Source organism: Poecilia reticulata, chromosome 1, assembly GCF_904066995.2.
Source record: "Poecilia reticulata chromosome 1, P_reticulata-male-v2, whole genome shotgun sequence".
Lineage (NCBI taxonomy): Eukaryota > Metazoa > Chordata > Actinopteri > Cyprinodontiformes > Poeciliidae > Poecilia > Poecilia reticulata.
In genome coordinates, this window is record NC_088830.1 from 4,551,259 (window position 1) to 4,568,996 (window position 17,738).

Here is a 17,738-nt window from a genome sequence, read left to right on the forward strand (position 1 = left end):
AATACCACGCTGTTCTTCTTTATTCCCTTTTGTCCTGGGAAAACACATCTGAACTTTCAAAAATACAGGGAACCACTAGGAACATTGAAAACATATAAAACCACAAATAATTCTGAAACAAAGTCGTGAACAAACTTTTTGAATTAAAATCTGAGACTATGAAACTGTCAAACATTTATAATTTTGAATTTTTGAATTGCATAACAGCTGCTTGGAAAATGTATTTTTTATTTTTTTTTTCTTAATTGCGTAGCAAGTACTCTGAAGATTTATTTTAAAGTTTTGAATATTTTTTTGACAAATGCTTTGAATGGCTATTCCTTCCATTGCTGATGAATTGAACTACATATAATTTTGGGTATATTTTTGCCTTCTCAAAATGTATACATTTCCGTTTTTTTCCATCTGCTGTCTTTATTGGTTGTTGTTCACTTTAATTAGGCTCCATAAAGAACTGTTCTTCTGTGTTGAGGTCATTTGTATTCCTTTAGCCTTGCATTGTCCATTGGGCCACTAGTCTGAAGGAGCTGAGTGGGTGAGGTAGAAACTTGGAAACTGCAACTCCAAGGAAGCATTGCTAGGTCCACACAGACATTTTACCCAGCTCAATGGTTGCCACGGGAGATTAAAGGATTTCTCAAACATTCATGAGTGAATCAAGGCAACACGTTATGTTTTTGATTAGAAAATAACATGATGCAAATCTCAAAAAAGTCCATCTTATATAACACTGCCCCTTTAATGAGGGGAGTTTATAGTTCATTGGGCAAAGACAAATTGCTAACTTCTACATAAAACACAGAGAAGCAGGAAGTTGATCTCCAGTCCCAGTTCAGCTCTGATCCCAGCTTTAAGCCTTCTGTCCAGCCTGTTTGGTGATCTCTCTCTGCTTCTTCTTCACTAGTTGTTTTAACTTCTTGTTTTCATATGCAGCATCTTCTGAAAGAGAGTAGTCATAACTTGCATTAGACAGGTTTACATTTGTTGTGGCGGTTTTTATCTATGCTTACCTGTTGGGTCTTCCTCTTTCTGGATGCAGACCGAAGCCAGACTGAACAGGGAGAAGATGACGAAGGCTAAGATGATGAAGGTGAGCTCAAAGCCAGAGAATGGCACTTCCATCTACACAGCTGCCTAAACAGAGCATGAGGTGAAACTGAATCAAAGCTCACAATAAGATACAGAATTAATAACAATAATAATCACAGAATGTCTCTGTGTCGCTTAGACAACCAGGAAGATTTTACTACTTTTAAGGGGTCAGTATAATGTATTCATCAGACACGTGCTATTTTATAGCACAATGAACTAACTTAAAAGAAAATTGAATTCATGAATGAATGTCTGTGGATTGGGCCTCTGTCTCTTTAAAAACTCCTGCTCTTTCTGAAACTCCGCTTTCAGGAAGTCATCACAACATGGATCTTCTATTAACTATTTAACAATGTTTTTAACAGCTTTGTACTGAGATGAAGCTCCTGCAATGAGCTCAGCTGATGTGCAGTTCCACCAGGTATTTGCTAATTGCTACTGGCTAGTCTGAAGAAGCAGGGCAACACTCCAGGTATGTTTTTAATGTGGGAATAATAAAACATGATGGAATGCTCAAAAAAGTCGATTTTACAGAATGCCCCTTTAAATCAGGTTGAGTTATTTTATCTGGACTCTAATAGAGCTCCAGCTGTGCTTATGATATGATAGAAGCTGAAATGAGGTGATTGTTGCAGTTAATCTTTATGTTTCTATCATAAAGAAACATAAAGACAACTGCCTTGTTGCCATGTTCTATACAAAAAAAATTACTTTAAACTTACATTTTGTAATAAAGAAGATATTTTAAAAACAATTTTACAAAGACACTTTTCACATTAATTTGTACAAACAATATGAACTATGAGAAAATGAAGTTTTGGTTAAACATTTGGCAATTACTGTGCATGACATGGGGCTTTTTCAAACTGCACTGCTCACGTTTCTCCACTAGAGGGCCTGAAAGAATTCTCTAGTTCGTCGAGGTCTAATTTCAGAAACGCTGTGTATTGTGTACACTGTTTGACAGAAATAGTCATTCCTGGTTTGAAAAGCAAGATTTTAAAACCTCTCTTGCTGATTTAAACCTTTATGTATCCATAAACATTTCAGCAGCGTATTTACATCTCATTACTTCATTGCAGTAAAGTTAGACAAAGTTCAGAAACAGAATGATGTTGTGGTGTAAGAGTCGAGGCAGAACTGAGGGAATAATCTGCTTTAATAAAAGGAAAACACATTTTGTGTCAACTTTTAGCAGACTTTACTCCACTAAGTGACACATTTCAAGGTCAGAACTTCTCGGCAGCGTAAACTTTCAGTACAACACCTCAGCTTCCCTGTCTGTAGTGAACCGGACTTTTGTTGTTGACCAAGTGACACGCTTCAAACATTTAATAAAAAGCCAAAGTCAACTTCAAGCAAAAGGAGGCCACATGAACTGTACCTGCTGCATAAATATTTGATCCCTGAACTCATTCAAACTGTTAGGTATAATCAGGTTAAAGCCTGTTTGCAAACAGGTTCAGCTCTTGAATATCCAACGTGAACAAGTCACACCTTCATAACTATTTGACAGCAAACAGGTCCGACCAGCACACCTTTTTGTTTCAGACATGAGTTTGTTTTATAACCTCCATAAGCTGAGGATATATCCACTTTTCTCACAAATAAATAAGAATTGTTAGTTTGTTGTTGTTGGACTTACCGATGGGAGATACACACAGGCTGTTCTCCAGGTTCAAAGTTCACAGAGGAATCTGCTGGTGCTGTCTCTGGACATCCTACAGGACGAGCGGCGAGGCGATGCTGTCGTGAGCCACTTAGTTTGAGCACGTGTCTCTTTCTTGCTTTTTTTAGTTGAACAATTTGGCCACTCCTTTGTGCCTCATCCTGGAAGCAGGTTACACTGAGACTGCAAACAAAGCGCGCGCGCACACACACACACACACACACACACACACACACACACACACATGTTCAGAGGTCGGCCTGCAGGCCCGCTTTTATGAACTGATAAGGATTCACGGCCACACACCAGGAACAAGCTGAGCTTTTCTCACAAGCTGAGCATTAGTTGCTGAGTCACACCAACATCTCCTGGCTCTTGGTTCTCTCAGTATTTTCTGCAAAAATAAGGGGAAAAAAGCCTTTTTGATGTTGTTTGCTTTCCTTTAAAAAAATAAAAATAAATAAAAATGTAAAAAATAATTTAAAAAAAAAAGTAAAACCATATTTTATGTCACAGTAAATTTAAGAATTTGAACATACAAATGAATTTATACCATTTTTAAAATAGCTTGACTAAATATTATTGTGGATCTTGGTTTCAAACAATGTAAGGATATATTCATATTCACAGTTCTATTGTTTGTGAGTGCAGTCAAACAATTAATGCTGTAATTGTTTCCTGTCATTTAATTCATGCTGCACCTTCAAACAAGACACGGGTAGAAAAAAATTTTTTTATTGCCTTCACTGCAATGAAACATTTATTGCAGTGAATAGATGCAATAAATGTATATTTATTCATTGCAATAAATGTGAATAAATGCACATTTATTGGGCATCGGCGCCAGCAGGTGTGTTGAGTTTTCCATGTGTGTTCAGCTCAGCTGTATTCTGAACAGCCGCAGCGTTGTGACTGTAATGTTTTCTAACCTTTTCACTACGATGGCATGGTATGCCATTGTAGACAATGGCAGAAAGAAATTCCTACCAAAACATCAATAATTTTATAGAAAAAAAACTTGGAAAATTCTATTTTAAAAGTACTCAAAAATGTCCATGTTTTTTCTAGAATTATTTTTTTATTTCAAACTTGATTTTTTTTTTCTAGGAAATTGTCTACTTTTCAAACTCAGAAATTTCCAAGTTTTTTCTAAAAAGTTCTTGAGACCAAATTCAAAGTTCTTGAGGTTTTTCTAGACTTTTCAAACCTAGAAATGTTCTTATATTTTCTTGAATATTTCTGAGATTAGGCAAATTTTTTCTTTTCAGCAAATCTTCAACTTTTCAAACTATCATATCAAAAAACGATCAAATGCATCAGCATTTTAATACTGCACGTAGCTGAAGCTGCAATGTCAAACCATGAACATGTCATCTATGTTTGCTGCTGACTGAAAGAAAAAAAAGATGAACCATTTGAAACAGACCCATCATAGATTCCCTTAATGGCCTGCAGCAATTATTAGTAATTTATAGCCAAACCAAACCAAATGTTGCACAGCAACACATATATTCACATTTTAACAACACAAACTAGATTGTTTTTCTCAATATTCCTGCCCTAACATCGCCACTTTTACTTACTAGAGTAGAAATATGTTTTTTTCCCCACAGTTGAGAAAATTTGATGTGCCAACAGCAAAGCAACAGGCAAATTAAAACATGCAGACAATGTTTTAATTGTACTTAACTTATTTTTTGTGAAGTACTGTTCAGGCTAGTTTACATGAACTTCTGGCAATTTATTTATGCCTGTCAACAAATAAATTTTAAGAACAAAATATATCCATAAAAAACAAAATTCATTTTGAAGTTTCAGGCGTTTCCTTTTCTTTTTTTTATTAAAGATCCACCTAAATTATGCATGATTTGCTGATTTCACCTAATATGTTGGATTTTTTTTCAGTTTTAGTTTTCTACAAAATGTATTATTATTACACTGTAACTTTAAGTTATAGTTAATATTCATGCCCTCGGATGTTTTAGATTTAAGTTACCTTTTTGTTTTACCGATGTGTTTCATATTTCTATAAGTAATTTAAATGTCATGTAAAATGACCTGGAAAGTCCTCACCAAAGATAAATAAAATAAATACCAGTGGAAACACAGTGAGCCGTTATGAGAAGGGTTTGGCTGCTTTGACGCCAAGGAATATGTTTCCATATAAATTGTTTCCTATCTGTTTCTTTATTTAAACAAAATGGAAATTATGACACATTTTAAAACGTTTTCTTTTCAGTATTGCTGCTGTACATTGCTTTGTTTTTTGAAACTTGCTTATCTCATTTCCTATATAAAAAAAACTATTCTTGGTTGAATTTAGATTAAATCTAAATCTGCCAGGGGTCTGGATATTTTGGGGGGTTTGGGGAAACAAAAAAACACACATATACTCAACACGTGTGTGTTTCCCTGCAGCCTCACCTTTAGTTTGCGGACAGTCCTCGCTGATCATCCCAGCGAGTGTGAAGAGCGCAAAAACCAGGATGGAGAACATGATGGTCCACGCCTCGAGTTGGGTTATCAGAGAGGCCATGGAGCCGGAGTCGCCTCCTCACCGGCTGTGTGTTCACAGTCACAACACTGAAATCAGCAGCGCTGCACAAAGGTGAGGTCCCACCTTCACATTAATCAGAGTTAAACACTTACCTGCTGTGTCACGGGGGAGAATCGGCTGATCACAAAGCGGCTGCACTCTCTGCTTTGCGTTCCTCTTTCTGCCCTCCTCTCTCTGACACTGCTGCAAAGGCTGTGAAGAGCTGACTGACATCAAAAGGTGTCAAGTTTAAGTGGCGTCGTATTAACTCTAATTATTTATGGGGACCTGTGACTCACTGTGACGATGTGTTAAAACAGACGATTGAACTCATAGCTGAGTTCTCGCTGAATTCTGGGGGTTTTGAGGATCCGGAAGCAAAAGTAAAACCATTATTTTATTTATTTTTTGTTCTTTTAAAGTTTAAGGTTCTGATACCTGTTCTGTTGCTCTGCTGCTGATGTGCTGAGATGATTTGCACCAAAGCGCATTAGTGCGGTCGGTGACCACAGGTTTTGGCGGGTTTGCTTTTTTAGCATTAAACCACAGTGAGTCCACACAGACTTCTCTTTTTGTCTTCCTGGGGTTTTGTCATTTTGCGTCTCTGCACATCGACGTGTCTGTAAGCATGCACTGTAGAGTCGGAGGGCTTTTGTCCTGGAAATTACACGGACAGAAAAAAGGTTGCAAATCTGAAGAGAGTCACTAATGTTGAAAATACACACGCACAGAAAACCAGTAAAAATAATAATAATAAAATAGATCTTTAGCACTTTAATGTCAACAGCCTGTCAGAAACACAATTTGTTTCAATTTCTTCTGTAAAAAAAAAAGAGCCAAAAGTAAAACAATGACAGAAGGGAAAGTAAAGTTTTAGCACAAATGAGGTGATTCCAAAAAAAAACTTTGGTTTTCTTTAATTCATATGTCTTAAAGTCATAAGTTTCAGATGCTGTTTTACGCCATGTGATTATTATTATTATTATTATTATTATTATTATTATTATTATTATTATTATCATATTGTACTTTTAATAAGACATCCTAATACAATTGAAAGAAAAGAACAGAAACTGGGAAATAAAACTGAAAAACAAAACAAAGAAAAACTGCAAGTCTTGCTTTATGACTCAATGGAGGTGAAATGGTTTAGTTCAGGAAATCAGACTCACAAAGTGTTTTTTACTTTGAATTTGCAGCAAGCGAATAAAAAGTGATTAAGTTGATCAGGGTGAAGCAGAAATGTCTTAAAGGGACAACATTACATATTTCTCAGACACATAGCGCCATTTTATAGCACAATCACACATTGTGCTATAATGTGTGATTATAGCACAATAATCACACATTAACTGTAAACTTCAGTTGTTATAAAAATGCTACATATATGAAGTATGACTTATAAGAAATTTGACTTCATAATTTAAAACCTTAAAATTGGTACTTCGTTTCTTTAAAGTCTTTTTGAAACTCTACCTTCAGGAAGTCATCACGTCACTCCTCAATTAGCCATATAACAACATTTTACCAGCTTTGCACTAAGTAGCTCCTATAACGAGCTCAGCACATGCACAGTTACAGCAGGTGTTTGCTAATTGCTGCTGGCTAGTCTGAAGGAGCTGAGTGGGAGGGCTGCTCTGTGATGGGGAAGCTTGGAAGTTGCAGCTCTGAGGAGAAGCTTTGTCCTTGTAGGCTAGGTCCACCCAGGCATTTTGCACAGCTGAATGGTTGCCATGGAGATTAAATGATTTCTCAAGCATGCAACAAAGAATCAGACCAACACTCCAGATATGTTTTTGCTTTGATCATTATAACGTGATCAAAGATGTAAAGCTCAATCAATTTTACATGATACTTCCCCTTTTAATCAATTACATTTCAGTTCACTGTGAGGCATTAGAGCAGCTTCAGGTCAAAAACTTAACAGTTCTCACCATAAAAAAAAACATAAATTTTACCAATGGGTTGTAAGAAAATAATAGAAGTGATTTACTCATCACCAGTTGTTCCGGACTTTTTCCTCGATATCCAGTTTGGACGTTTGAACATGAAGTTTGAGAACCCCAGGTTTACTTCACAACTAGTAACATTTGTAAAAGGCAAACTATGAAAATGTTTACATCTGTTTATTTTTGGGACAGTGTATGCCTCCCAACCCCGGAACCACTGCTGTGTCAGCCATCCCTTTAACTCTCCCACGTTCCTATTATGTCAGTCACAATCCTCATGACCTGAGCCAGTCGCAAAACAGGATCCACCCTTCATCATCCTTCATCATCCTCACACGCTTCAGCAGCACTCTCTGATCGGGTTGATTTTTCACTTTGTGTCCGGTTGGATGTTCCTGTATTCCTCGCTCTAACCTGGAGGAGGACGGAGGTGTTTAATGTCTGTCAGCATATTGCTGCACCGCAGGGAGTCTGAGCAGTGTGTGTGTGTGAGAGAGACTGCTGTCCATGTGAACAAGCTGTGTAAGCTTATTAGCTCCACCGCTGGTCAGAGGAGCAGATTGGGGTTAGTCTAAGCCTTAATCCTCGTGAACCTTATGCCAGTTATACAGGAAGCACGACAGAGACCTTAGCCCCGCCACCTCCTCACAGCCACAGACTGCTCACAGACCCACGCGTCACAACAACACGCGCCGTCCCTGCTGTCTTGTTTACCACTTTACTGGAAGTGGAGGGGGTTGTGGAGGAAGGGGAGCGAACGGCACACACTGTTGAGTAGTTCCCCAGTAGCCATGACGACCTCACACCCCACCATCCTCAGAACTGTCCTTGTTGCCTCGGTGACCTGATCCCGTTTTGTCTCCATCCCTCCGATGATCCGGATTGGGTCGATAAGGGAGCGCAATCCGGCAGCCGGCGTCTGGTCTTCTCCAAGCAGCAGCCTCCGGTCCAGGAGCGGGGAGGCGATCCATGATGGGAATGCTGGGAGCGCTGTGGGAGTAGCACCGGAACGTTGCCTGGAAACAGCAGCATGCCAGTACAGCAGATAACTGTGGTCCCGGCAAGAGAGACGGCCGGCAACGGAAAGAGCGCCCCTCGCTCCAAAGAAAAGAACGAGGTGAGATCCTGACCCACACCAACACCAGCAGAACTCACAGAAACAGTTCAACTCCACTCACATTCCAGTCATCTGGATTTCCTGGTGGCAGGGATCTAAAACACGTTCAGTATTTATATATTTTTTTTCCTTCAATTATCAGCTGTCTACTTCTTACTCTCCTGGTTGTGTGATGGAGATGTACGGAAACCTTCCTAGCCTTAAAACAGCAGCGGCCCTATCACAACTCGAAACAAAGTAGTCCCAGAGTGTCAAAGAACTCTGCTTCAAGAAACCTCATGTTATGAAAAATGCATGAAGCTACAAAGTGATTTAATGTGGCAGCACAACGGAAACCTGAGGTCACAGATTTCCTGGAACGTTTGTGTTGTAAGCGCTCTGCTGATGGCACTCCTGATACACACTGTGCTGTGGTTGATTTGTATCTAGATCAGAGTGCAGGGTGGCTCGCCGTGTTTTCGTTCGCAGCTTTGATATCAGATGTCACACCGCAGAAGTAAGCTACGTCTGACCGTTGGATAGCAAAGCTGCTAAAGAATATTTAGGGCTTTCATAACTGTTGATGCAATCCCAACCTACTTCTATGTACTTCTGTGCTGAAGCAGGCCAAATAGTCAGAGATTAAAATGTATTTTTAAACAAGCTAAGACAATTCACAGACAACAATAGACTAAAAATAACTTCCTGTCCTGGTTCCCAGGTTTTAGCTCTCGCTTTCCCTCCAACAGCAGGCAGCTGATCCTATTGGATGCCGATTTAGAGTTAGAAAAAGTGGACCAATGATATCACCAACTGAGTCTTTGCTTAAGTTTGTCCTTTTTGCTTAAGCTGCTACTGTATCGTTTCTCATTGTGTTTTAGCGAAAATACATTTTACAAGAAAATCAAAAATGAAACATATTGTACGAAAACATGAAATCCTGTTACATCTGCAGTCAGTTATGACCTGAATCACACAGTAACCTGAATCTCCCTCCAATGACAGCAACTTCAAGCACTTAGCACACTGAGGCAAATGAATGAGAGCAGACAGAGCGTCGGCATAGCCTAGCATGAGCTAAAGTAATGTGATCATTGGATCACTGCTCCCACATCTGAGTAATATGTAGGTGTTTTATGATTTTTAGAAGAACCTGAAGGTAATAGAAAGTAGTAAAAATATGAACTCCCCATGGTCACAGTCACCTTTTACTGTGATATTTCATCTGAGTCAAAATATTTTTCTTATTATTCTTATCCATTTTTATCTCATTTATGCTGTATCATTTAAAGGGACAGCATTATGTAAAACTTACTATTTTGAGCTTTACACCATGTTATAATGTTATTCCTTCATCAAAAACATACCTGAAGTGTTGCCGTAATTATTTCATGCACGTTTGAGAAATCTTTTAATCTCCATGGCAACCATTCAGCAGTGCAAAACACTTGGAGGAACCTAGTGCCGCCTTGGAGATGAAATTCCTCCTCTGAGCTGCGGTTTCCAAGCTTCTGCCTCACAGAACAGCTCTCCCCTGCGACTCCCCTGCTCAGCTCCTACTGACTGGCCAGCAGCAATTAGCAAACATCTGGTGGAACTGAGCTCTTTTTAGGAGCTACTTCTCAGAGCAACACTGGTAAAAATGCTGCTAAAGGGCTAATAGAGGAGCCATGTTGTGATGTCTTCCTGAAGATGGAGTTTCAGAAGGAGCAGAAGCTTTTAAAGAGACAGAGGGCCAATTTCTAGTTGTTAAATTACAAAGTCAAATTTCTTTTAAGTCATATTTGACATATAGAGGACTTTATAGCAAATGAAGGTACCGTATCTACACTCTTAAGAAATAATCCTGTAAATTTACAGTAACATACTGGCAGCTATAGACGCCAGAAGTTTACTGTAAATCCACAGAAGCTGTACCGTAATTAATCCTGACGGCAGATTACCGTTCTGTGAAAGAACGGTAAAATACTGGCGTCTGTAGCTGCCAGTAGTTTACCGTTTTTTCAAAAGAACGGTAATCTACCGTTTTTCTGAAAGAACGATAAAAAAAATACTGGTAGCTACAGACGCCAGTGTTTTTTTGTTTTTTTTTTTACCGTTCTTTCAGAAAAACGGTAAAAATAAAAATAAAAATGCTGGCGTCTGTAGAGACCAGTATTTTACTGTACATTTACCTTTTCAATTCTGTAATTACCTTTTAAAGTGGTGTACTGTAAGTAAATACTGTAATGACGCCAACACACCGCAGACGTAGTACCGCCAACAGGGTTTATTAGAAATAAGAGGCTGCAGCTGCGCCTCTAACAAACCGTTACACTCAACTGAATAACACACACTGAACTCTCCGCTCTTCCGGTGTTCTGTCAGCATCGGTCCAGGTCCTCCCGCTCCCCTGATCCCTCGCCCACATGACAGGTCCATCACATGTGAGTGGGAGTCAGCAGTCAGACCGGGGAATCCCATAACACTCTACACATAACAGTGATCACAATGCAACTGATGACAAATACACATAACCATATGGAGCCCAGCAGAACTAAAATACAGAATCGTTAAAATACTACGGTGGCCGACAGGTGCAAACGCACAGCAAACACGAGAAAAACAAATACAACAAAGAAACGACGCAAACAAAAAATACATGCAAAAAAATATATAAAAATAAGTGTTCCAGACCACTAGAGCTTTGTGTCCGAATTCAGGGTCTGCATCCTTTCAAGCTCATTCTTTCTTGGGCTTGAGAAACGACCCGGTCTACGGAAACGGGGTCCTGCGAAGGCAAAGCATCGCAGAGAGAAGCTGTAGCCTTCAGCTAGCTGCCTAGCCTCCACCTCGGCGTTGTGTTGCTTAGCAGCCGTGACACAACATGATTTAAACAATGTTTGTAGGCGAGAATGTAGATGTACAAATCTCACATTTCTGCTCGGTTCATCAGTGCATCACCTAATTGCAATATCTGTCCGACGTTTTCAGAGACGTCTGCTCCCGCTGTATTAACACGCAGCTCCCCTCGCCTGCTGCCAGCTGGTCCAGGTTTAGTATAACCACGGGAGAACACCTGACTCATTTGGGCTTTCCCAAAACACATATATTAAGTGAGGTAACATCTAGTTGTAATATTTTGGTTCACTCAAATATTTAATATATTCCTGAGCAAATCGGTTTGACTGATTAAAGGTTAATTCTAAAACATATTAGTACAGTACAGTCTAGTTTTACGATAGAACATTAATACCTAACCCAGTGTAAGCTTCTTAGAAGTGCTACAATTGGTGCGGTTCTAAAATGCATAATCAGAACTTCACATAACAGAAGAGGATGTGATAACAGTCAGAACAGAATTTTTATTTAAAGGCACCACCCAAACCACATATATTTCCAGTATATTCAAACATTCAAAATAAATAACACATAACCATTCCTCAGAGAACTGGTAAAAAAAAAATAGGCCTTCAAAGTCAATATATAGTTTCACTAACACTGGAATAAAAATTGAAGACTTTCAGTTTACAGCGACATAAACTGGGTTTAACTCATTAATTTCTACAATCTTATGAACATAACACAGTTCTTAAAGAAATATCCATGCTTTGGTTATCACTAAACAAATCAAAGAAAAATTACTTCCAAAATCTAAAATTCAACATGGCTGAAATAATGTGGAATTCTAGAATTTACAGAGTATTAAAATGTGAACTATTAATGGTTTTCAAGAGTCCAAGTGACACTTACTTTATTAGATGCAGATGAAGGCACCGTCCAACATGGAAAAAGAAAAGACAATATAATTTAGATCCTAAATAATATGGAAACAGAAATATTTCAAAGAAAAGAAAAGGACAACAACTAACCTGAATGAGATGCCACTCAAAGTCCATCAGGTTTTTGATGAAGGTGGAAACCTGAACATTGACTGTCACTTTTTCTTTTGAATGGTCTTTCCAGTGTTTTTGGATACCATCTTCCCATGACCGGCTTTTGTGCCCCTTTCTGGGTCAATCGCAATGGAGGGACTAAAAGCCAAAATCAAAAGTGGGAAAATTCCTGAAAATATAAATAGTGTGGCATTCTGAATACAGCTGGTACAATATATAAATAAAGTTGTTTTTAATTACGTGAAGAGAAAACATCACCACCTTTGTCAAATGTTAATCATAACTTGCTTTAAAACCATGTCATTGTGAAAAAAAATAAATAAATACAGGAATGGTTTTACCGTTGAATGAACCAAAGTCTTGGCTGCCTCATTGGAGGCTGAAGATGAAGATGGACAACACTGTCCTGTCTGGAATGTTGGCTGGACCCTCTCAAAGACAATATGGCCTTCAATGCTGACCATGCAGAAAACTGCTTGCCACAGGGACTGTAATAAACCAAGTCCTTAATTGGAAGAACATAAAACAAATCCTCTTATTGATACAGTATGCTATGCATTTAAATGATCATCATAATAAATAGTGTCCACCCTATCAGGTAAAGTAAAAGCAAAGATCTTAAACTCCTCAATTGTCGTGCAAGTCACATCAATGCTGAAAACTGTAGGCTGGATTAATGTACAGAGGTTGTAGAGGAATTTGTACTGAAGGTGAAGAGTGCTTTCAAAGTTCATCAAAAGCTACCTTGGATGATCTTGTGAAGTGTCTTTGGTGCTGCTCTTGTTTTCACCAACATGCAGGAGAATGGGCTGTCCTGGTTGCACAGCAATGAGGAAGGTTTAAACGCTGGCCTGCATCTTGGACATAATGATAAGACAAATAATAAAAATTATTAAATATATTTAGTAGCACAGCTACATTCACATAGCAAACAAAGACAATGAGAAAGTGCTTCTACAAAGCAGAATCATTAGAATAACCACATACCTGCACATATCTGAAAACATAGTCCACAGTTTGACATGAGCTGTTTTGGATTCTTCTTGTGGCCTTTGGCTGTAGGACGAAGCACATGAACCAACAGAAGGACGCCTGGTTTTCCCAGCCTGGAGGAACAGCAGGATAAATAGCAGAAACATTAGGATAATAAATACAGATTTTAAAGAGAAGTGAGCAAAACTAACCAGACCCACCAAAATACTTTGTCCACCCGGTTTACCCTGTAGAGCATTTTTACCACCTACAACATAAAGCATAAAAATGTCAGAAATAATTACCATGAGCACAACTCAGACATTAGGCATTATAGAAATTACTCAGCTTATAGAAGCATTCTGGAGAGGATTTCTTCTACCAACCTGTCAGAAGAAATGTGTTGAAGTCATCATAACAGGCTTCAGTCACCAACATGAAGTACTAATGAAGAAAAAAAGAGGCAGCCAATGTCATTATTTATTATAATTATTATTTATAGAGACAAAAACATTTTGGCTTAGCTTTGCTCGCATAGATCAAACCACCGGTCCAGCACAGCCACTCTCCCCATTATGCCATCTATAGCCGAAAACTTCAAGAAAACGACTCCGCAGCTAAATACTGTTAACTCAAACGGCCTTTCTGACAGTTTTAATATTCGTTTAACCACCGACACCCCGTGCTACACCTGCTTGGCTAGCTTTAGCTGCTAACAAAAATAATAAACCAAGGGTGCTTACGTCCAGTCCTCGAGAGCTACCGTCCTGCAACTTTTCGATGCATCTTTACTCCCAACAGACCAGGATCAGCTCTGAACGGACCTGCTAACCAGCTTTTCATTTGATTCAGGTGTGTTAATGGGAGCAGGAAAGCATCTGAAAGTTGCAGGATAGCAGCTCTCAGGGACTGGACTTGAGCGCCCCTGTACTGAACAGTTGTACCGCAATATTAAAACAAATAAACTTACGTTAAGCATAAGTTGATACTGTTGCGCAAACAGAAAGTTAATGCATTCATTAAAAATAATCAAAATCAAAAACCAGTGATTCTTGAGAATAGGGACAAAACAGGTCCTACGGATAAAGCACAAAATCTGAATAAAATATACACAAAATATAATTTTTTCAAATATCTGACTAAACTAAGCTGGGTCATGTGAGCACAACAATGTATGTTTTCCTGGTGTTTGCTGAATATTTTTTTTATTTCAAACATTGTAGTCGGTGGATGATGCCTGTAAAATCCCTTGTCCAGGAGCAGAACTCAATACATTATAATAGTTTAAAACAATTAAAGAAATACAACAATTATACATTATGACAATTAAGTATATAAATAATTATAAAAGTATCAATAAATTGAATTAAAAATCATTTTTAGATATTTTCCAACTCCGTTGAAATTTGTCCCTAGTTTTTGTCAACACCGTCAGAATTGAAAAGAATGTAAAAAAATAAAATAAAAAATCAGGCATTATTGGGGGGCACCAGAACTTCTGAGGACCCCATGACCTCTTCCTTTCTCTTCCTTTGCTAGGAGGGCTAGTTAGCTCTGGTTAGCTTATGTTATTCTTTAGTTTTTTCTTCTGTTTTATTCTTAAGTTGCTTGTCACAACCATGATGTGTCAACTCCATAAGTGACAATTTTCAAAACTGTGATGAAATTTTGTGAAATAAAAGCTTAATTTTGGTATAATGTAAGGATTTCATGGACCTGATGAGCTACAATATGGCCTCCTTCAGAATAACATCATATAAATTGAGGTAGTTTGGCATTTCGTCAACTCTGTCAGATGTCAACTCCATCAGAGTTTTTGTGACTCTTTCAGTGAAATTGTTGTCAAATCTCACTTAAATGTGCAATTAATTAATTTTAATGTATTTTACATAAATTGCATTACTTCACATGTATCAAGTTTTTCATTTTACTCACTAGTTTGTCACCACCTTCAGTTCTGGGTCAACTCCGTCAGATGGACTTTTTGTTGTTTTTTGTTTTAAATAATATTTATTTTGTTTCTTGAGAAGCATTTGTCTGTAAAATGAGTAAAAATATCACTAATAGGGTATTTTAAAAATCATTTTATATTTATTTTTGTCAGATGGTGATGACAAAGTTCTGGGTCAGGTCGATTATAAATGTAATTAAAAAAAAATGTTGCAACTGGGAGCCTGCACCTTAGCATATTTACATTTCCAAAACATTATTTGTCATATTTGCATACATAAAGTTGAGAAATGATTAAAAAAGGGAAAATTGAAACCCATTTTGTTTCTATTCTCAAGAATCACATGATGATCTTAACATGAAACTTACCTTTTTTTTTTAAATAGATCTTTATTGAGATACAGAATACATAACAGTATAAACGCAGCATATATTGCGATATAATGTCCGCCAGGGAGTTACAAACATTCAGACAATACATCACCATTACATTACATAAATGCATTAAAGAGAGAACATTAAAAAGAGAACATAAAGACCAAAATTTTAATAGCTTTGGGGAACTTACCTTGATAAGCTCCAGACAAGACGCCATACTGCTGCCTCCCGGGCAAACACGTGACGTCACAGATACGTTGCGATTGTGGGGGCAACTCTTTTATTTTTTATTTATTTATTTATTTATTTATTTATTTATTTATTTATTTATTTCGAACAGACATTAAAACAGTCAAAAAAGAACAAGAAAACAAAATAGAATGAGACAAACTCAAAAAATAAAATATAAAACAAATCATTCTGCCCATGTGACATGCAATTCCACATTCTCTGTTCGAAAAGGAGCAGGTAGAAGATACATCTTATAATATCCTGCCCCCCTCATACTTGTCGATGTATTTATCAATTGACTTTCAGATCATCAACAAGAGACAACTTGTTTCCACTTTTCACTATGTTCCCTATGTCACTCTTTATCAAACACCATCTCTTTAGGGAAACTGACAAACCGATCTTTGAATTTGACTAAACAAGTGTTTAATTAACATTGTATTTTTAACATACAACACCAGCACTGGTATTCTAACATTTTTGATTATGCTCTGTAGATTTCGATTAATTCCCTAAAAGATTTATTATGGAAAGTATTTTTTTCTTTCCGTTTAATATTGTCTTTAAATGCGGGTTCTCTAAGATGCAAATACAAGTAAAATGTCTTATGCACTATTATTTGTGCAAAGAATATCTCCAGTTGCCATGGTAAAAGCCTTGAAGCCACTGTGTTATTTATATTTTATTACATGTTACATTTTAAGACTTATGTTTATTTCTACTAAAACCTGCTTAAAGCTGCAGTATGTAACTTTTATGTTTTAAAAATGTTTTTGTTTTTTTACATATTAAAATAATTAAAATAATGAAGTTATTATTATTATTATTATTATTATTATTATTATTATTATTATTATTATTATTATTATTATTATTATTATTATTATTATTTCATGGCAGTATGAGACAGATTATTTGTGAAAAGATCAAGCTCCTCTGCTTTCTCCCAGTGCTCCCAGTACTAACTGGAAAAATACACCACTCAGTCAGAAACAACCAATCAGAGCCAGGAGGAGGGTCTTAGTGCTGTCAATCACTCTTGTACTCACCCCCTCCTACTAGCTTTGTGCTAAGCTACAGCTAATTCACCACAACATAGCCTGCCATCAATGTTAAGGCTAGTTAGCATGGCTACCGATGACGGCCAATAAACAGTGGCAAGTTATATCTCCACCATTAGCACACTGAGCAGCATACAGGAGGATGATTGGCAGCACTAAGCTCTGCTCCCTAGCTCTGATTGGTTCATTTTGATCGTGAGTTGTCCGTTTCTTCAGATGGCAATAGTGGCTTACAGAGGAGGTGGGGGATCAATTTTTGTTGTTTTTTAAAAAAAATTTGTTTCCAATTATCTGTCTCATACCACCATTCTGTCACAACATGGTGACAGTTTTAATAAACTGTCACCATGTTTATTAAACATGGTGACATGTTTAATAAACATGTCACCATGTGACATGTTTATTAACATGTCACATGGTGACATGTTAATAAACCAGGTTACAAAACCTGGTTTTGTAACCTGGTTACAAAACCAGGTTTTACAAAACCTGGTTTTGTAAAAGTTACAAACTGCAACTTTAAACTATAAAGATCTGCGCCTGTTAAAAAGGCAGCAGATTGTATCTCTACTAAGGATTCTTCTTTTTCCAAACATTTATCATTCTTTAAAGCTAAAGCTCATTAAAACATATGCTGCACAAATACAAACGGTGCTTCCCGGGCGCCCGTCTAAATGCGGCTGGAGGTGGAACCAGAATTTATCCGCCGGTCCACGCCACAGCAAGTAATCCCCCTCAGCGCTAACCAGCACATGTCCACACACAGACTGTGTAAAGTCCTCTCTGTGCCTCACACTCAGGTATTCAGAGGAGCAGAGACTCAGGTAAGAGGAACACGTTTACTCTGAAATGATTATTCTAATGCAGTTCTATTTTTCAATGGGTTTTTTAAACAAGATGGGGTGGTGAGTTTTTTTGTTTTTTTATTA

The 17,738-nt window shown here is 37.6% G+C and overlaps 1 protein-coding gene and 2 long non-coding RNA genes across 11 annotated transcripts in view; 1 reads left to right on the forward strand and 2 right to left on the reverse strand.

Annotated features, from left to right (window-relative positions):
* Positions 1 to 2,738: 2,738 nt before the first annotated feature.
* On the reverse strand, positions 2,739 to 10,036 carry LOC103458368 (uncharacterized). 7 transcript variants are annotated; one of them, XR_014090880.1, is made up of 8 exons: positions 9,710 to 10,036; positions 6,774 to 7,017; positions 5,736 to 5,954; positions 5,597 to 5,651; positions 5,411 to 5,524; positions 5,186 to 5,322; positions 3,068 to 3,155; positions 2,739 to 2,944 (listed from the first exon to the last, which is right to left on the reverse strand). It is a non-coding gene; the product is annotated as an uncharacterized LOC103458368 (long non-coding RNA). The 7 variants fall into 7 exon arrangements; XR_532580.2 differs by lacking the exon at positions 6,774 to 7,017 and having other exon boundaries at positions 9,710 to 10,025; XR_001776833.2 differs by lacking the exons at positions 6,774 to 7,017; positions 9,710 to 10,036 and adding an exon at positions 7,298 to 7,965.
* marchf1 (uncharacterized) overlaps positions 8,276 to 17,738 on the forward strand; it is a 30,927-nt gene continuing 21,464 nt past the window's right edge. The window contains exon 1 of one of the 3 annotated variants that reach the window (XM_008399352.3): positions 8,276 to 8,363. In XM_008399352.3, the coding sequence (XP_008397574.1) occupies positions 8,277 to 8,363 (87 nt within the window). In that variant the 5' untranslated portion in view covers position 8,276. Of the gene's footprint in view, positions 8,364 to 17,425; positions 17,634 to 17,738 lie in introns of those variants that run through there. The other 2 variants (XM_081615066.1, XM_081615109.1) reach the window with 2 other exon arrangements.
* On the reverse strand, positions 10,487 to 12,776 carry LOC145554712 (uncharacterized). The gene is made up of 3 exons (XR_014090703.1): positions 12,559 to 12,776; positions 12,194 to 12,355; positions 10,487 to 12,073 (listed from the first exon to the last, which is right to left on the reverse strand). It is a non-coding gene; the product is annotated as an uncharacterized LOC145554712 (long non-coding RNA).